This window comes from Lepisosteus oculatus, chromosome 9, assembly GCF_040954835.1.
Source record: "Lepisosteus oculatus isolate fLepOcu1 chromosome 9, fLepOcu1.hap2, whole genome shotgun sequence".
Classification (NCBI taxonomy): Eukaryota; Metazoa; Chordata; class Actinopteri; order Semionotiformes; family Lepisosteidae; genus Lepisosteus; species Lepisosteus oculatus.
The window spans coordinates 42,447,296-42,464,679 of record NC_090704.1 but is presented as its reverse complement, the minus strand read 5'-3'; the positions used below and the strand labels follow the sequence as shown (position 1 = coordinate 42,464,679).

Here is a 17,384-nt window from a genome sequence, read left to right as displayed (position 1 = left end):
CTTGGTGACAAATGATAGTATGCTTAAATGGGATATTTTAAAGGACGTCAATAAGAATTTAAAAAATGCTTTTTACAGTGAAAGCACTTTTCCAGAAAGACTTTGCTGAAGGAAAAAGAAGCGGGAGCAGAAGGAGAGAACTTCGTTAATTTGTAAACCTTGGGCACAGTCCTTGGGATCAAAGGGAAATCGCTAACAAGCGAAAAACGCTACACTTCGGGGTATTGTGACCTGCTCCTTCATTTTGCTTTGCCCAGAACCTTGTCCTTGTGTTAGGTGTCAGACTCGGACGGATAGCTGCATCACCTGAGAAATTGCTTTTTGTCTCTCGCAGCACAGCATTATTATTATTAATAATAATTGCTTACACTTATTGAACGCTTTTCTGGACACTCCATTCAAAGCGCTTTACAGGTTATGGGGACTCCCCTCCACCACCACCAATGTTCAGCATCCACCTGACCTCGGTTTTGCATCTCATCCGAAGGACAGCACCTGTTTACAGTAAAGTGTCCCCGTCACTATACTGGGGCATTAGGACCCACATGGACTGCAGGGTGAGCACCCCTGCTGGCCCCACTAACACCTCTTCCAGCAGAAACCTTAGTTTTTTCCATCCAGGTACTGACCAGGCTCATACCTACTTACTGTAGCTTCAGTGGGTTGCCATTTGTGAGTTGCAGAGTGATATTACATTGCAGAATCCCTTAATCACTTAAACTAACAGGCCATAGGCCCCCAACAGAATTCAAATACACCACTGAATGCTTTTAAACTTACCATCACTTGTTTTATTGGGGCACTTTATTATTTTTTTTATGAATTTGAAAATCATAAAACTTAATCATAATCATTTTTACTAAGCACTTACTTTGTCCAGCCTATGAGATTCAAGTGTGAGAACATTAACCTTAAGATACCAGCTTTCAATCAGTTCATCAAGTAAATAACTGAGGTAAATTATCTCCTGTAGTGTGGGCTATTTTTGCTACCTTCCAAGCTAATTTCTCTCACAATATGTTCTATATTCAAAATCCAGGCATCACGTAGTGAAAACAATTTTGAGACTAAGTGCTAAGATAAATTGAACAGAACATTATTGTTGGATTCTTCATCAGACAAAAATACTTGAGAATAAAACACTAACATAATGCTTCAAGTCTAGTAAATGTTTTTATTTTAAAAAGGTATATCCATACATTTTATATACAGTATTTAGACTTTCTGTGTGTATGACTTTCTTGAAAAGTTTTAAAATTGTAATATTTTCAAACACTAAACTGCTTTAAATGATTAATAGTTTTGTCTATTGAACATAAAATAAATCCAGTTATCGACAATAGTACTTGACCAGTTCTGGCAGCCCTCTGGCAACCTGTGTTTCTTATTATAGATGCACCATGCAAACTTTAATTTTTGCTCAAATAAATGATACATGACAGTGGCATGTTTCCAGTTTACTGTATATGCAGAACCAGACTAATTGTAAGCCATGCTTGACTAAGTGATATAATTTATTTTGTACTACAGCAGCATTACCTGTAGCATTATTACTAATAAAATAGCATTTCTTCAACAGTTTTGCCACTCACATATAATTTAACTTGATGTATGGTCAGTGAGATCAAGTTAGGAGACAATAGGTTCTACTCAAAAAACTTCCATGTTTTTGAATGGAAGAGAATCATTGTATATCAATCCCGAGGATTCAGATGAAGACTTATAAATAAAACTCAACATCATTAGATTAATAAAACAGTTTATTATTTTTTAAATATAAATGAAAAATGGAGTACATAAATATGTACATAACTCTGGGACACCTCTAGTCCTCCTTTGGGCAAAGTCTGTGTAGTTTATTTACGTTCAGAAGACATCTTCCCAGAAGACCCCAAGAACTTGTCAGGAAGTTGAAAACAGGTTTCCCGTGCAAAGGCAAGCCACAATACAAAGTGAACATAAGATTGACTCCAACACAATAAATTACTGTTTATCCTGTTTTCACACTTTCCTCTGCTGGCCAAATGTCCACTTAGTCCTATTAAAAAAAGAACAAATTGGAGAGTGTGGTAAAGATACAAAGAAAGTTCAGATGCCTGAAAGCAGCTAAATTAATTTTAAACAACAGTCATATTTTTGATTAAAGGATGGATATGATAATAAACTTCATTGTAAATGTGTATTATTTTCCTCACATGTACAGATTCTCAATATGATAATTCACTGCATTACAATTGTATATAAAGGTCTTTAAGCTCAATAATGTTTTTTTTCCTGTTCCTGAGCATAGCAGTGAAATCAAATGCATCTCAGAAAAAATGTAAAAAAAAGTAATAGTAAACACCAACCTTTTCAGTGAATAACAAATAAATAATTCACATGTAATAGCTATTGTGACTCAAGGTAGACAGAATGCATTTTATGTCTCATTTCATTTAGGTCATGAGTTACTAATGATTCAATGATAATGACCCCATTATACAACATTATCATTCTTTATTCAGAACCATGGAGATGACCTTTAAAAATAAGATATCCTGTGGCATTAGTAACTTACTACCTTCACAGATAACCTACTATACCTTCAAAGTTGTCTCTTTCTCTTCACATACATCTTTCTCCTGTGGTGGAAAAGCAGATTAATGAGGCAGAAATACCAGAAAATATATACTGTATATATAGTTCCATTTGTAGTCAATATATCTCTTAACAGTATAAAAGTGGAGATCAAACCAGAAGCTTGGATGCTAACCCTCATAGGCTTATACTATGTTTCGTTATACTGAACAAGCAGTTTTCTTTAGTCATTCAATTCATTCTGCTCACTTATTGTTTGCAAAAAACAAGATGTTTATAAGCAATGAAAGAATTGTGCACTATAGTTTGAATAAGAAAAGCAAGATAACATTAAGCTCATGTAGTGTAAGTGGTATAGCATGCACTTAATACAGTGTTTTTGTTCATGGAAGCACCATTCCTGTTGATGGAAGGATTATTGATTATCTTACATAACAGTAGTTTTGTAAAGAATTTAAAGATCTATTTATAGAGTGTAAGAGCTAAGGTCTACACAGCTATTTTTTTGCTTATGCACAAAATGAAAAGAGGTAGGCAGTTTGACTTCCTAGTAAACAGCACCATCAGGATATAAACTGTTAGAAACTGTCACTCTTTAATGGAAAGTAAAATGTCCTTGCCTTGGCATGACCCACATCCTTAACATTTTTACGCTGCTTCTTCAGAATCTTTTTATGTCCCTTACCATGTTGACTTTGGATTTCTCCTCCTCTTTCTCCCTCTTTTTGACCTCGGCCTCCACCACCTCAAAGAACTCCTTCTCGGCACGTGCAATGAGGTCCTCCGCGCTCTCCCCCGTGTCCACCTCCTTGCTCTCCTCCTCCTTGCCCTGCTCGGAGCGGCTGCGCTCCTTCAGTCGCATCTCACGGTGCCGTGCCTCCAGGATCTTTTCACGCTTGGTTTCCCTCTCAAACATCTGGGTGCAGGAAGAGTGGGCAGGGAGGGGAGAAGCACAGCTGATATTGATACTGTCACGGACGTCCAAAGGGACTAACCGCGGGGAGCAGCAGAGCGGAAAAAGACCCATATGCGTAGCGGCGAGACGGGAAAAAGGCCCGGGCTCATAGTGCAAAGAGTTCAGGAGTGCCATACAGAAACCTATGCCCTCAGGGAGCGGACGTGGGGCGCCCTGGTGCTAGGCGGGTCTCAGGACATCCGAACCTCAATGCTGAGCGAGGACAGAGTGCAAGACCCGGAAATATATAGCCCAAGGGAAAGAGAGGGACAGGAAGGACAGCAGACCGGAAACTAGGGACATGACAGAGAAGGAGCGCCCTTTGGCTGCAGAGGGCGTGACAGATACGTTATTTTCGATGATCTTGGATCAACATTCTACTTTAAAATACTATTGCAGAAGGATATACTTAAAAAAAACAGAGTCAGCTCAGTTTCAGACACACATGAAGATTATTGGAGCCTTTAAAATTGCTCCTACCGCAGTGGCCAGTGCCTTCTCATTTCTCTGCAGACTACACAGGCCAGAGGAGATCTCCAGCAGTGTGGCTGTTCCCTGCTGGGAGCCACAGGCCAGGAACCTCCCATTGTCCTGCACTTGCAGGCTGTACAGGGCCTCATCACACACCTGCCAACAAAGCACACAGCTCAGGCCTATTGCGAAACAACTGACAGTGATCTATTGAAGGTCTATCTTTAGCACATCCATAATATTGAACCCTCTCACAATCCTTACAGAGAACCACCATCAACGTTTTTATTGCTAGCAGTGTTCAGGGCAGAAGCCATATAGATTATCGGGTCTGGTTTATATTTAGTTCACTATTATGTACTACTTTACTTTAAGACTGAGAGATTTGTTTTTGTCTTCATCAGCCTTTCCTGAACTAATCTTGTCCACATTCAAGATGAAAATAAAAAATAATTAAAACCATTAAAGAAGTAAACATAACTTTGAGAAGAATAAAATGTACTTAAATTTGAAGATATCAAAAATCAACATGATCTCCTTCCATATAAAAGGGTTGAGATTAAGTTGGATAGATGAATTTTCACAGACTTACTTTTATACTGAGTGTGGGGTCATTCTGTTTGAACAGGAAGTCCCACACGTCCAGTGTACCATCCATCTTGATTGTAAAGAACACAGAGGGCCTGACTGGACTCCAGCACCCATCAGTCAGATAAGCCATGTGATACCTAAAGGTAAAGGAATTTGAGTGAACTAGAAGTTAACCAGAGAATACAGGATCAAAAACAGATGACTGCTGGCACCCTGTGGAGAAAAGGAGCAAATGCAGTACTGCTCTGCTGACATACTGTATAAAGCCTGGATTTATATAAATAGGGATTCCAGCTACTTTAACAATAACGTAAATTCTGAAGCAGTTAATTTCAGTACCTCAAAAGTCTTCAAATAGCAAGGGTATTTGAACTATCAAAACATCTAAAACTGTTCTAGGTTTATTAAAGACTTTAAAGCCTTTTATTCAGAACATCTGTATAAAAAATAATGTAAGTCTTAAAAAACAGACAGCAGACAAATTACTTTAAAAAATTAACAGCTTAATCACCAGATGTGAAGTATTTGAATGAAAATGATAGCAAAAATAAAACATGACTTTAACTTTCACACTGCTAAGTTATTGTATAGATATGATTAGTTTTACTTAACATGCAACTTCTCCGTGTAAATATTCTGCAAATGTTCAGTTTGGCTGAAATGAGAGGTCTTTTAAGACCTACAGTATATACAAAACCTGATGTCCAGAGGCTTCTTACTTGGTCCACATAATCGAAGACTCCTTGATATCCTCGGACCAGATACGTGCCGTCCAGTCTGCTACAGTCAGGAAGTTCTTCGGAAAGAAGGGGTTTCTCTGCAGGGAGTAGATTGGCCCATGATGGCCGCTGTAGGTACACACAATCTTCTCTGCTGGAGTCTTGGCTTTCCGATTGCATGACACAACGAGCCCCTGCTCTGTTCCCACCATGAACTTTGTGGGCTGAGTGAACAAATAGAAAAAGAAAGCAATGTACAAATTAAACCATTGAGAACTTCCTTCTATGCTAAATATTCTGTTTATAAACACATATGTTTAATTTGATATGGCTCTTCAGAGTGGTTATTTTTATGTTTTCTCAGTATTGTTCATACAAAGCTAACATGACTATTTTTGTAAAGAAGATGATGTGAAGTGCATTATGAAGAAATACTCTAAATACTGTACAAAACACTTAATGTTGAGAACTTTAAATGGGTGAAGTAAAGCTGAGTGAGTCTCACCATAGTAGTTTCAAACTCTAGAGAGATGGCTCCAAGCGCATTGTCCAGATTGCCCTTTTTAGTAGGGTCAAGTACCAGTCTCTCTGTGGGTTCATTCAGCTTTCGGATGTCCCACCAAAGAACCTGCCAGGAACAAATAACATTACTGGAATAAGGATCAGAAATAATTCTGATGTTTGGCTGATTTTCTGCACCATCTGTAAACCTGATGCATTTTTTTAGCATTTGCTCTTAATGTAAGTCGGAAAAAGTATTATTTCTCAATCTGTGTTAGTAAACATTATCATCACAAATGTTTTAAATCAAAACCATTGCTTACTACAGTTACACACAACATAAATTACAGATAAAGAATATGAGGGCACCTGGCCATCTGTGGAGGCTGAGAAGGCATCTGTTCCTGTCTTTGACTGCAGCCAGATGACTTTATAGACAGGGTCTCTGTGGCTGTGTTCAATGGTGGACATTTCCACTGGATGACTGCCTTTACGTGTGTCCCAGTAAGCTGCTCAGAAACAAGCTGGATATGTGCAACTCAACCTTTACTTTTAAATATTTTTGAAAACATAATGAAACCTTTCAAGCATGGGTAGCATCAATGTATCAATGATGAAACACATGTTAATCCTACAAAACATGATAAATTATTAGATGGATCAGCAATTGTGAATAACATACAGTACTGTTCATATGAAATTCATAACAAAATACATGAAAACCTGCATTATGTTTTTAAACCTTCTGCTGTGAATATTCTGTGCTATTTATAGTAGATTAAAAATGCATGCGCTTTGTAAGCACTGAATACAAAAGAAAGACCTCCATAAAACTATCTCACCTATTTGCCCATTATAACAACCCCCAACCAAAATGTGTGAATCTTTAGGGTTGTACTCCAGACAGACTAGTGGTGACACAGGTTTAAGGACCATCTCTGGTTTGTTGGGATTCTCTGTAAGATAGAAGCAGAGGAAGGTTACATACTAGAAAACACAGCTGTACTTTAGCCATTTTGTTATATTGTGTTATATTGTTGTATTGTGTCCTTGATTAGATTGTCATTTTTTCCTACAACCACCACTTAATAATAATTGATTAGGTAACCTGGTTTTCTCTGAAGATCTCAAATCCCCATATCTTTTCTGCAGTTAATTTGATACACAAAGTCCTCCTCACCAATGTCCCATATATAGGAGTCAAAGCTCATGTCTTTGGTTGCTCGCTGAAACTCCAGAGAGGAGTAGGCAACTGCTAGTTTTCGGCTGCCATCTGGGTGCCAGGAGAGGCCTGTGGCAGTGCGCTTGATCTCATTTGGATCCCTATCAATTGAAAACATAATGAAAGAATGAAAAATCAACTACTACAATACACGAATTTGATACTTGTTCATCAAAATCACTGAAACTCTCTTAGTGTTGTGTGCAGTTTACCTAATAGTACAATACATGTTATTAAAAGATTATACCTCCCATTCTCTACAGCTGTTATTATATCATTAATATAATGAATAATATTATTACCTGAAAACATTGATAGTTTTTGCTGAAGGTTGCTCTTCTGTCTCTTCTAATATCTCCTCCTCTTCATAATACTCCTCGTAGATATCAATGGCATTGTTCTGTTTGATGCAGTGTTCCATTGCCTATTGTAAAGAGATAATAGTAGTTTACTACACCTAATTTTGAATATGTTTGTACAACAATAGACTAATACATACTTAACTCACAATATCAGTACATAGTCTTAGGTGCAGTGATTTACTTTATAACACTTATAAAAAACATTATCTTCTAGTGACAGACAAATGTTCTTTCATCCAACCACACTTGACAATAACAATGCTATTTCATGCATTCTGACCAGCAAGTCTGTGGGGCAAAATTGAAAATCTGTATTATTTTCCCCAAACAGAATTTACCCTGAGCACCAGTACTCACGCTGCCCAGCTGCATGATGGTGTTGACATAATTCTCGTCTTTCTCCACCTTCTTTCTGTACCGGATGGTTTGTTCCATTTCTTGGGGGTTAACATCCTTTGGCCAGCCCCCCTCTACATGGTTTATGCCTCGGGTTTCTGATTCAAACCGCTCTGTATTCACCTAACAAAAGCCAAGCATCACAGTTTTTAAAACAGACTTCATTGTTTGGTCTCTGCTCAGAGGGTGCTAGTGATTTGTATTTTGTGGATTCAAAAATTGTTTTGCAAAGATAAAAGACATTAGTCAGTAGGAAAGGAATCTGAAGGCACCATGCAAGAGGGGTGTAATCACTACACCAACCTAAAGGCTGTTAAGTCAGTTTGAATTATATAATGGGACATGCTGAACCATATCGTATTTGCAGCTAAATACATGGTCTCAGCTAAGAGTGTGTAGTAATTTCCTAGTTTTGTCAATATCCTTCCCAGTGTTCCCAGTCTGAACTTGAAAACCTTCCTCTTCTGCTGTTTCTGCATTTTGTCATAATCTTTGCAAGACTGTTTCTTCATTGGCAGCCAAAGCACAATGAGAACACTAAAAGCAAGGCCTCCAAAGATGTGAAACGCACTCATCCTTAACAAAAGCAAAGACAGACCTCGTGTTCGGACATCTCCTGGGTGCATTGTGTGGGGGTGTCGCAGGGGTTTCGCTCGATGAAATTGACCGCCAGGCTGGGATCAGGAAGAATGTCCACATGCAGCTCTGCTGGACGGTCTGAAAAGTTACACTGCCGGCCAAACTCGCTGCGCTTTTTCGTATACACGTATACTATCTCCATGGTGCTTGCTGGACATACAAAACACAGTAATATTACATTCCTGTTAGCTTAAAACAACTGATTAAGAAATCGGAGAAAGAAAATTGGCAACCAAATGGCCTTTAGTTTAATACTGAATCAGTCTCCTTAACATTTTAGAGAAATGTACTGTACCTTCATTTTTGAAGGTCATTGGACAATAAATATATTCATGAGGCAAAAAGGGTAGTTTGAAGGTTTATACATCATATAGAATGTTTATTTTTCACTTATGAGCACAGGGAGATATTTCATTGTAGATAAGCAACTAAAATAACTGCTTCGTGATTAATACCACAATAAAAGGGTAATAGCACCTGTAATGACAGCGGGCCATTCTCATTAGAATCATAATCCGTACTCGTATAATCCCGATTGAGAGCGCTGGAACACAAATTTGCACTAGGGAATATTTATTTAAAACAAAAAAAAAACCTGTACTACTCGACAAAACAGCTATACAGCTGTTAAAATATAATTAATTTGGTCAACATCATACTAATATATTAACATATTAAGATACAGATAAAACAAATGTAGTCATTCCATCAATCCCTAACGATCAACACCACATAAACATCTATGAAGTACTGTAAATTAACAAATTGTAAAAATGAAAAAAGGGTTTTCAAGACTTTCCAAGTGTAAGGACCATGTCAGAATAACTACTGTATACTCAAAACATTTAACCGTTGAATTATAACTCAGCGTTTCTCGGTTTTAGTCTGTAATATGGATAGCAGCAATAGAGCATTTAGGTGGGGGCCTGGTCCGAGTCAAGTTTAGAGAGCATTTACAACAGTATTTCTCACTCACACTGATCTGCAATCACTCTCATACCTGGTCTGCTGGGTGACTTATTGTGCTGTAATTTCTTTTTCCAGTATTTCTTTTCGTTTTTAGGTGTTTTCTTCTCAGTATCTCGAGTCCGGGAGTAAACAGCTCTAGCTGCAGTTTACCGTCTCCTAGCAACAGTTCCACCCTCAAGTACACGTTTCTGGTCACGTCGTGCGAGCGTCTCCTCTCTGGCGTTATATATGATTCGGTCTTCTTCACAAGTTTCCTAAATTAATTCAGCAAACGAAGGCGAAATGTTGAATTCATAGAGTGTTTTTAAAATATAATCAAAATACAATTTTTTATTACTTTATTTTTGGTTAATCGATAGACTATCATGACAAATGTGTTGTATAGAGTCTTTACGTCAGGTATCGTTAAACGTGGTCATAGACACGGAATTATGTTTTATAGCTGTGTATTATTTCAATTATTTGCTAAAAGACAACACGTTACGTTTTACTGGCCTTTTCTCAGTGTTAATAATTACTACTTTAAAAAAAAACGATTTGCTGGTTTATAGGGTCTCCAGACACTGCTTTCAGCAAGTTATTCAGGAATGAAACATCATTCAAATAAAAAGTGATTGCTGCGATAGACTGAGTAAAACTCAGTAAAAATATTATTTTAGGAGAACGGGCAATAGAGGTTCTAGGTCTTGCAAAGGTTTGTAATAGTTGGTCCAAGGTACTAATCAGCGCATGTTTCTTTTCTCTAGGTCAGATTTCTGTTAATTGACTGCCTGTATCGTCCATCCAGCTAATGTATTGTAATTCATGTGGGTAGCTGCGTCAGCATGCATAGGCTACAATACTTACACCCGAAGAAGGCTCCACAGCCGAAACGTTGTTTTTTCTTCCTTCTCTTTTCAGCATGGAATAAACCTATTACTTGTTCTTATGTACTGTAAACCCACTGTCATCAGCCGAACTTGTCAAATTGCTACAGTAAATAACTACAACACCAAGCCTTAAATCCTTAAATGTTTTGAGATAGTCCAGCCTTAATTGCCTCACACATGCACACAGAAAAAAAAAACCCATCGGAGAAACCGTTTTAAAAGTTTTTATTATTATTGCCCCTCCTGTGGGGGCGTAATACATAAAAATAAAGCACCACTCTCAACGACTGCAGACGGTGCCGCGATGGAACAAGTTTACATGCAGCAAAAAAAAAAAAAGAAAAAATACCACGACGGCGCTAAGGATAAAAAACATACCTATATTGAGTCAAACATTATCAGACACGGAAGAGGCAAACAAGATTTGATCGGGGTGAAGGGGCTAGTTCTGCGTTTTCTCCCGTGGAAGACGTACAGTACAGTATTAGCAACATTAGTATCGTTAGTATCCCCGTCACATTGGCCCAATTTGCCGTGCTTTTATCAATGCCTTTAAAGTACTGGCATAACAGTTGTATGCAAACCACATTGGAAAAGCTAGAAACTGGCACACAAGAGAAAAAGCACTTGAAGCTGCTCAGGCTGAATTGTAACCTTCCCCTTAAGACCCCATTTTGAAAGCACACTGACACAGTGCTATTTGAGTTTGATTGGGATTTCCTGATCTCTTCTCTTCATATATCCAGTTGTACGTTCTCAAGTCCTATTTTATTACAGAACACAGAATCAGTAAATTATTTAATTTTGTTAGAAATCTGTGGTCCTAGAATGAAAGAACTGATGCACTTTGTGAAGGAGAAAACATCAGCCTGCCCCAGAATCAAATGACCAAAAGAGTTCCTGGCAAGCATGTGCCAGCCCTCATTCACTTACAATATACAGCAGATGCCTAACCACTTGTGACACATGAACATACAAAATGCAGTTATTATACATTTTATGTACAGAAACAAAAATCATCATAATGGTCTGGAACAAATTTGAACACTTCAGCATCCAATCAACGTTAGGAAACCCGGCTTTCCCAGACTAACCCACTAAAAGTTAAATCTTCTGCTAGTGTAAGATTCTGAGCCAAGGCTCCAGAATTGAGGCTTGTGGCTTGAGTTTCAGCTCTCGTGTGCTCAGTATTTAATTTGTCAAGGTGATGTATACACGTTTTTTTTTTAAAAAGGAAAACCGTTGTGCAAAGCGAGAGTCTGCGGCCACTTTTGGAAGATGTACAGTACTTCCATTGTAGCTCTACAATAACATGAGGGGAGTGATGTGTGTGAGACTGGGCATGTATTGCAATCACTCTCGGGACAAAATGTGGTAACACATCCCCACAAATTTAGTGACCCCTGGTAAATAATATTATGCATCTCCACAATTTAAATTATTATTTTTTCTACCTGCTTCTTCTAATTCAGAGTCACAGGGGAGCCAGAGCCTATCCCAGCAGGCAATGGGTGTAAGCAGAGTAAACCCCCGACAGGACTTGTAACAAATATTCGTTTTAATCTAAATGTGCTAAACACCTTTGTTTTAGGTCTATTTTCACTCTGGGGTGATTAACTACTGTATATGGGACATCCTGCCTAGAAAGGAAAACAAATCTGTGCAAGTCTGCATGACTACTGCCTTGCATGAACTGAGACTTGAAGGCTCTAGGATACAAAGGATTGCTGGTCCCTGTTCCAGTTACAAGACCTCCATTATGGTCACCAACTGCACTGTGCTTCAATGCGTTCAACAGCTATGCACAGACAGTGGTAGAACACCGGGCAGTAAATTGTGTGGAAAGTGAAAAGTGTGGAAAACCACAGTTCTTTAGGATCTCAAGTCTGTACAGTGTATATACAGGTTAAATAAATTCAAAATCTCACTATTTGTAGGAAGCCTGTTCACCCTTTCCCTTACCTTGCCTTTACATTTTACAGACTACCATTGTCTGGAATTAGCAGTAAATATACAGTACAGGCTTTGAAAACCTTCATATTGCATTGTTTCTCACTGTGGGGGGATACATTCTGACTGGGCATTCGAAAGGCCTAAAGGAGGAGATGAAAAGAGAAGCAAAGGATTATCCAGAAATGTAACAGTCGTGTAGCTTCTCAGCTGAAGAAGCAGAGGAAGGAAACTAGAGATGGGAAGAAGATGCTCATTTAAAAGCTGTAATTTCTAATATTCTGCCCCAAATACCTAAAACGCGCCGATTTGCAAGTTTTGATCAGACACAAAAAGACAAAAAATCTATCCATTCCCCCCCCCCCAGTAAAATCAGATGGAAGCACTGACTCTCTCTATACGAAAGACAGAAAATAGGATTCTGCATTGTCTGGTTCACCCTGAATCCATGTTCAAACTGAGGATAGGTGAAGAAAACAACAAATATATTTCTATAATGGCACAAAACGCCAGTGCTATTGTTAAACAATTACAATATGTCAAGTTCCAGCTTTTTAACAGGCTTTTTATTTTTTACTTCAGATCACCCAGTTCTTCTCTTTGTACCATTCTTTGGCACAGAATTTGATGCTTTCAGAAATGTCACGTTGACATTGAATTTCTCAAATATGATGCAGTTAAAAATATAAGACTATATGTGAAAAAAGCAGCTGTGTGTCCAGTCAAAGAATGTCTTAACTTTTGTTGATATATAAATAACATTTGTTGAACATTTAGCTTTGTGGCTTCAGGGGGAGGAAAACAGAAAACCTCTTTTGTGGAGTTATATATTTGATGCTAAGTGTTTGTGTGCCTTCAAGAGGCCAGGAATGGTTTTAGAAGAAATGTACTGCGAGTCCGGCTTCCGAACTGGTACCTAACATTCATCTGTTTTGTTCAAGGCATGTGAGAATGGCATGAGGACTCTCTCCCTTGTGCAGCCATGCTTGTGCATGCTGGAGAGAGAACAGACACTCAGTGCAGATTCCATTTCAACAGTGTTGTTGGCAAAGCAATGCCACACACTGCGACACTGGGTGGATTCCTTAGCCATGGAGGTGTAGGAGGGGAAAATGGGAATCTAAGCCTGAAAATCATTCCCAAAATGCCTTGTCTGGTCATCAGTCATAGACAGGTAGGCAGCCCTCATGCTGGGAGAGTACTGAGGAGGAAGAGAGAGAGAGAAAACGGTTTCATTTATGCATTCATTTGACACCTGATTATTATCTGTGCAGAGCTGTATTATGTCAATGCTTTTGCCACACTGTTATTCCTCCAAATTTTAAATCCTTATTTCCATGTTTTACACCGTAAGGTGGAAGCAGCTGGAGCCTGTATCAAACTCATCTTTGGTATCAATGTATGGCAAATCTCCACAACAAAATTAAACTGGGAATTTAAGAGATGTGACGTTTAATTTTTTTTAAAGAAAATTAAAAATTGTCTTGTTTTTTTTCTTCATTTTGGTCAGTAAACATGTTGGATAACACTACTTTTGAGACAAAATGAATTGTAAGCCTGTATTTTATTCATTAGTAAAGCCAGAAATTCTAATTCAACAACGTATTAACATGTGACACAGCTACCCTAGATGGTAGCTCTGTTGGGTTTTGCCTTATTTCTGCCCAGTGATTGGTGGAAGGTTTGGAGTTTAATCTCTGGCCAAGAAGAAATAATAACTTAACAACATGGACTGCAAGGAACAAATTCTAATTATTTACTTATACTTTACAACCCAATAAAAGGTATATTTTTATTTTGAAATATTTCAGTAATGATAATTACCATACGAGTCAGAAGGTGATTCCAGTTTTAGAACATCTTTTTATTCCAAAGATGCAATGGAACTTGCATAATGCTTAAAAGCCCTTAGTTTTCAAATGCAAATGAATTACAGAAGTACCTTTCTTTTGCCTGTGAACATCTGCATTAAGTATAGTTTGGTGGGCGTTTTTTAATTGAAACAGATGAAAGAAAATAGATGTGTTAAAGGCACTTGGGGTACCTTTAAAGTCTCGGATGCCATCTTGAAATATTCCACAACACAAAAGAGAGGCCACTTCTGCACCCAGTACAAAGACCTTCACTCTTTTCAACAAGAATTCTTGTCAAAAACATATGCACTATTAACTATATACTGTACTTGCCCTTACAAATAAAAATCTTTAAGATTAAGGTCTGAAGTAGGACTGTGCATTGTTGAATATCAATTCTATAGCAACAGATGACAGAAAAAACAGGAAACTAGTCATGCATAAGCCTGTGACAGTTACTATAGAATTGTTGAAAATGCAGGAGTCATGCAAGTCCTGGACACCGAGTCCTACATCAGAGATCGCTGCTGCTTTCTTAAAAGCTTCACTTCTGTAAAGGTGAAAACTTACCCTCTCAGTCTCCAGATAAAAAAAATAACCCAAATTGTAAACAAAAGGTTTTTTTGAAAAAAACATGCAGAACTATGAGATGGAAACATGACTGCACTGCACGATGAGGTGAAGTCAGAACAATGGATTTAGAAAGAGTGGAAAAATTAGTAACTCAAACGGTGCACTTGGAGTGAGACAAAGAAATCCAGAGAAAACTTACTCTTTTTGTAAAATGGCTGAGAGTTTAGCTCCAAAAAAGTCGAAAAATAAAAACAAAGAAACAAACAAAGAAGCTATTAGCTGAAAATATAAAAAGCTGCTTTGCAGAGGGAGGGAGAAAGACAGAGGCAGGGCATGAACTGGGATGGGGTGGCAGGAAAAAAAGGAAGATATCGGGAGAATCTTTTGGGACGTCAGAGCCAATGTGAGACTGATTCTGGTTTGCATGTGAAATGGCTCATATTCATGGTGTCAAAGAGTGGGCACTGATCTTGGCACTGCCAGGATAAAAGGAGATAAAAGGCTTTTGCTGTCATGTGAACTTTCCTTTAAGAATTGATTACTTTATAATATAGATAATATATTTTCTGTAAGTTTTCTATTCAAACATTTTCAAGTTTAAGAAAATATTCGGTCCGTCTTGTACACATTTCAAATATATGCTCACAATCTCAAACACAAAGGTGTACAGTACATTAAAATATATAATTGTATATAAAATATATACTGTATATATTTAAATATCATTTCCCCTAAATTCTATTGTATCACCTGATGGTGTTACATTGGTTGTAATTCTATTTCTTAAAAAGGCAGAAGGTCATCTCCCCCAATTCAACTCTAAATTTTTTGTGCTGTATATTATATATATTTGCATGTTGTGTGATATTTTTTGTTATCATATACACATCTTTCAAGTGATTGTTAAGACGCAAAAAAGTGTAGCACCAGGTCACTAAAAAGGACATTTTAAAAATAAATGGAAAAAACAGAAGAGATGTTCTTTTCCTTGACCACTAAAAAGCACCATTGAGAGACAACTACAGCATATAGTATTCTACTCCACAATTTACATGGACATTGCATTTTGTATACTTCGCTATACTGTACATCATTAATTACAGTAGACCGGTGTGTATATATTATATTCACAGACTTTTCCAAACGACTGGAACAAGAAAGATGATTGCCTCTGTATCCTGGTATTATTCATTTTAATTATTTGTCTTAATCTGTCAAAGACAAGCAATTCAGCAATTGTACCTGTACAGATTCAAAAAGGAAAAGTATAATCGCAATCTCTTTTCTTTCTTTTATCATTTAAATCACTTTGGAATGACTGGAAATTGCTACATAAGGGAGAGAAGGCACAAACAGCTGTGCATTGAATTTCTGTACACACTGACTAAACTCAGAGTAGGGGCCTGAGTTCTCTACAGACACAGATAAGATCAAAATAAAGAACGCAACAAGCTTACTGGGCGACTGAAACCCTTATCGAGCTGAAAAACGTCTACACTGAGCTGTAACGAGAAACACTCCAAACTATCCTGCATGAGTGTCGGTGAACGGCAGGAGTGAACCCCAGCCTAGATGTAGGTGATGTGTCTAGCTCTGCGACACTAACACGAAGTGAAGAAACGTTCTGTGCAGCAGACGTGAAACAACACAGAAACAGAACGAAACCCAGTCTTGACAATTGCTCGCGTCTCTCCCATTGAAGATACTGCGGTTTGAAAATACGCGACATTCCCTCATGATCATGACCGCGTGCCTTTTAGGATATACTGTATATGGCTTACATTTTAACAATAAATTAAGCAAAGAAAAAAAACGAGCAGTAGATGAGATGAATATCTGTGAAGGACTGGAATGTGTCTGAAATGCACTCCTTGTGCCTGGGAGTATAATTGAGTGGCGTTTATTGGAACACAGTGTGGTCACAAGAAGGACTTGGCCTCTGGGGCCCAACGCACCGAAGGGGGTGGCGAACCTCTGCCGATCAGCGGGACGTTTTCATAGCGAGGGTTCCCCCCGAACAGCACCGACTGGTTCCTGCGCAGACCAGGAGAGAGACGAGATTACTACAGCGTCAGAAGCAGCACTGCAATCCCTCAAACCAGAGCCCTAGCTTAACCCAGCATACCCCACCACCAAGCCCTCTTTAGTCCCTCAAACCACTCAAAGACGCCGCGTGCCCGTGTTGCACAGCCCTGCTGTCTGGCTGTGGGCGCTCACATGTACTCGGAGACAGGGGCGTTGGAGACGGCCTGGGCCGGGGGGTGCAGGCTGCTCTGACTCCCCATGCTGCTGCTGTAGCTGCAAAAGCTGTGCATCTGGCCACGCGTGGGATTGTGGGCCGCGATGCGCCGCGCCTGGGGGTTGAACGGGTCTTCCTCGTCGATGTCATCGTACTCCCGATCCCTGAGGGGAGCAAGCACCCCGCGGGGAAAAACAAAGAAGACGCAGATGAACACCTGGACAGCACAAATGTCAGGGAGCCACACAAGGTATGTCACCTGGCTACAGTCCAAAGTGGATTTATGTTTGAGAAGTGTCACGGTATCTGACTCTGGAAATCTTTCATCCCCTCTGCAAACTTGCTCTCAAACAATGTCGAAAAAGTCTCTTATCTGTAGTGTATTCTCTGCTGGCGACGCTGGTCTGTTTTTGTGTGATTGTTGTGTCGGATCCTGCCGTAAAAACTAATTTCCCCCCAGGGGATTAAAAAGCTCAAAGTGGAAAAAAACAAACAAAT

At 38.7% G+C, this 17,384-nt stretch overlaps 2 protein-coding genes across 2 annotated transcripts in view; both read right to left on the bottom strand.

The window, feature by feature from the left end:
* Positions 1-1,742: 1,742 nt before the first annotated feature.
* LOC102691689 (dynein axonemal intermediate chain 2) lies at positions 1,743-9,697 on the bottom strand. The gene is made up of 14 exons (XM_015355955.2): positions 9,434-9,697; positions 8,393-8,583; positions 7,756-7,917; positions 7,339-7,460; positions 6,995-7,137; positions 6,657-6,770; positions 6,184-6,323; positions 5,819-5,941; positions 5,314-5,537; positions 4,596-4,731; positions 4,013-4,159; positions 3,263-3,493; positions 2,583-2,621; positions 1,743-2,038 (listed from the first exon to the last, which is right to left on the bottom strand). Exons 2-14 carry the CDS (start codon positions 8,573-8,575, stop codon positions 2,033-2,035), a joined length of 1,770 nt encoding a protein of 589 aa, XP_015211441.1. The 5' UTR covers positions 8,576-8,583; positions 9,434-9,697; the 3' UTR covers positions 1,743-2,032.
* Positions 9,698-10,479: 782 nt separating this feature from the next.
* Positions 10,480-17,384, bottom strand: part of ttyh2 (tweety family member 2) — a 52,391-nt gene continuing 45,486 nt past the window's right edge. Inside the window, exons 12-14 of the mRNA XM_006635422.3 lie at positions 16,865-17,050; positions 16,603-16,681; positions 10,480-13,422 (exon numbers count right to left, since the gene is read on the bottom strand). Coding sequence (XP_006635485.2) covers positions 13,342-13,422; positions 16,603-16,681; positions 16,865-17,050 — 346 coding nt within the window. The 3' untranslated portion in view covers positions 10,480-13,341. The remainder of the gene's footprint in view (positions 13,423-16,602; positions 16,682-16,864; positions 17,051-17,384) is intronic.

What these genes read in the sequence shown, in the direction of transcription:
- LOC102691689 (XM_015355955.2), bottom strand. Translation starts at nt 8,575, where the DNA reads ATGGAGATAGTATACGTGTATACGAAAAAGCGCAGCGAGTTTGGCCGG. An exon ending in AGGAGATGTCCGAACACGAG is followed by an intron (nt 7,918 to 8,392) that starts GTCTGTCTTTGC and finishes GGCTTTTGTTAG; the next exon opens with GTGAATACAGAGCGGTTTGA. An exon ending in ACCCCACACTCAGTATAAAA is followed by an intron (nt 4,160 to 4,595) that starts GTAAGTCTGTGA and finishes CTTTGTTGGCAG; the next exon opens with GTGTGTGATGAGGCCCTGTA.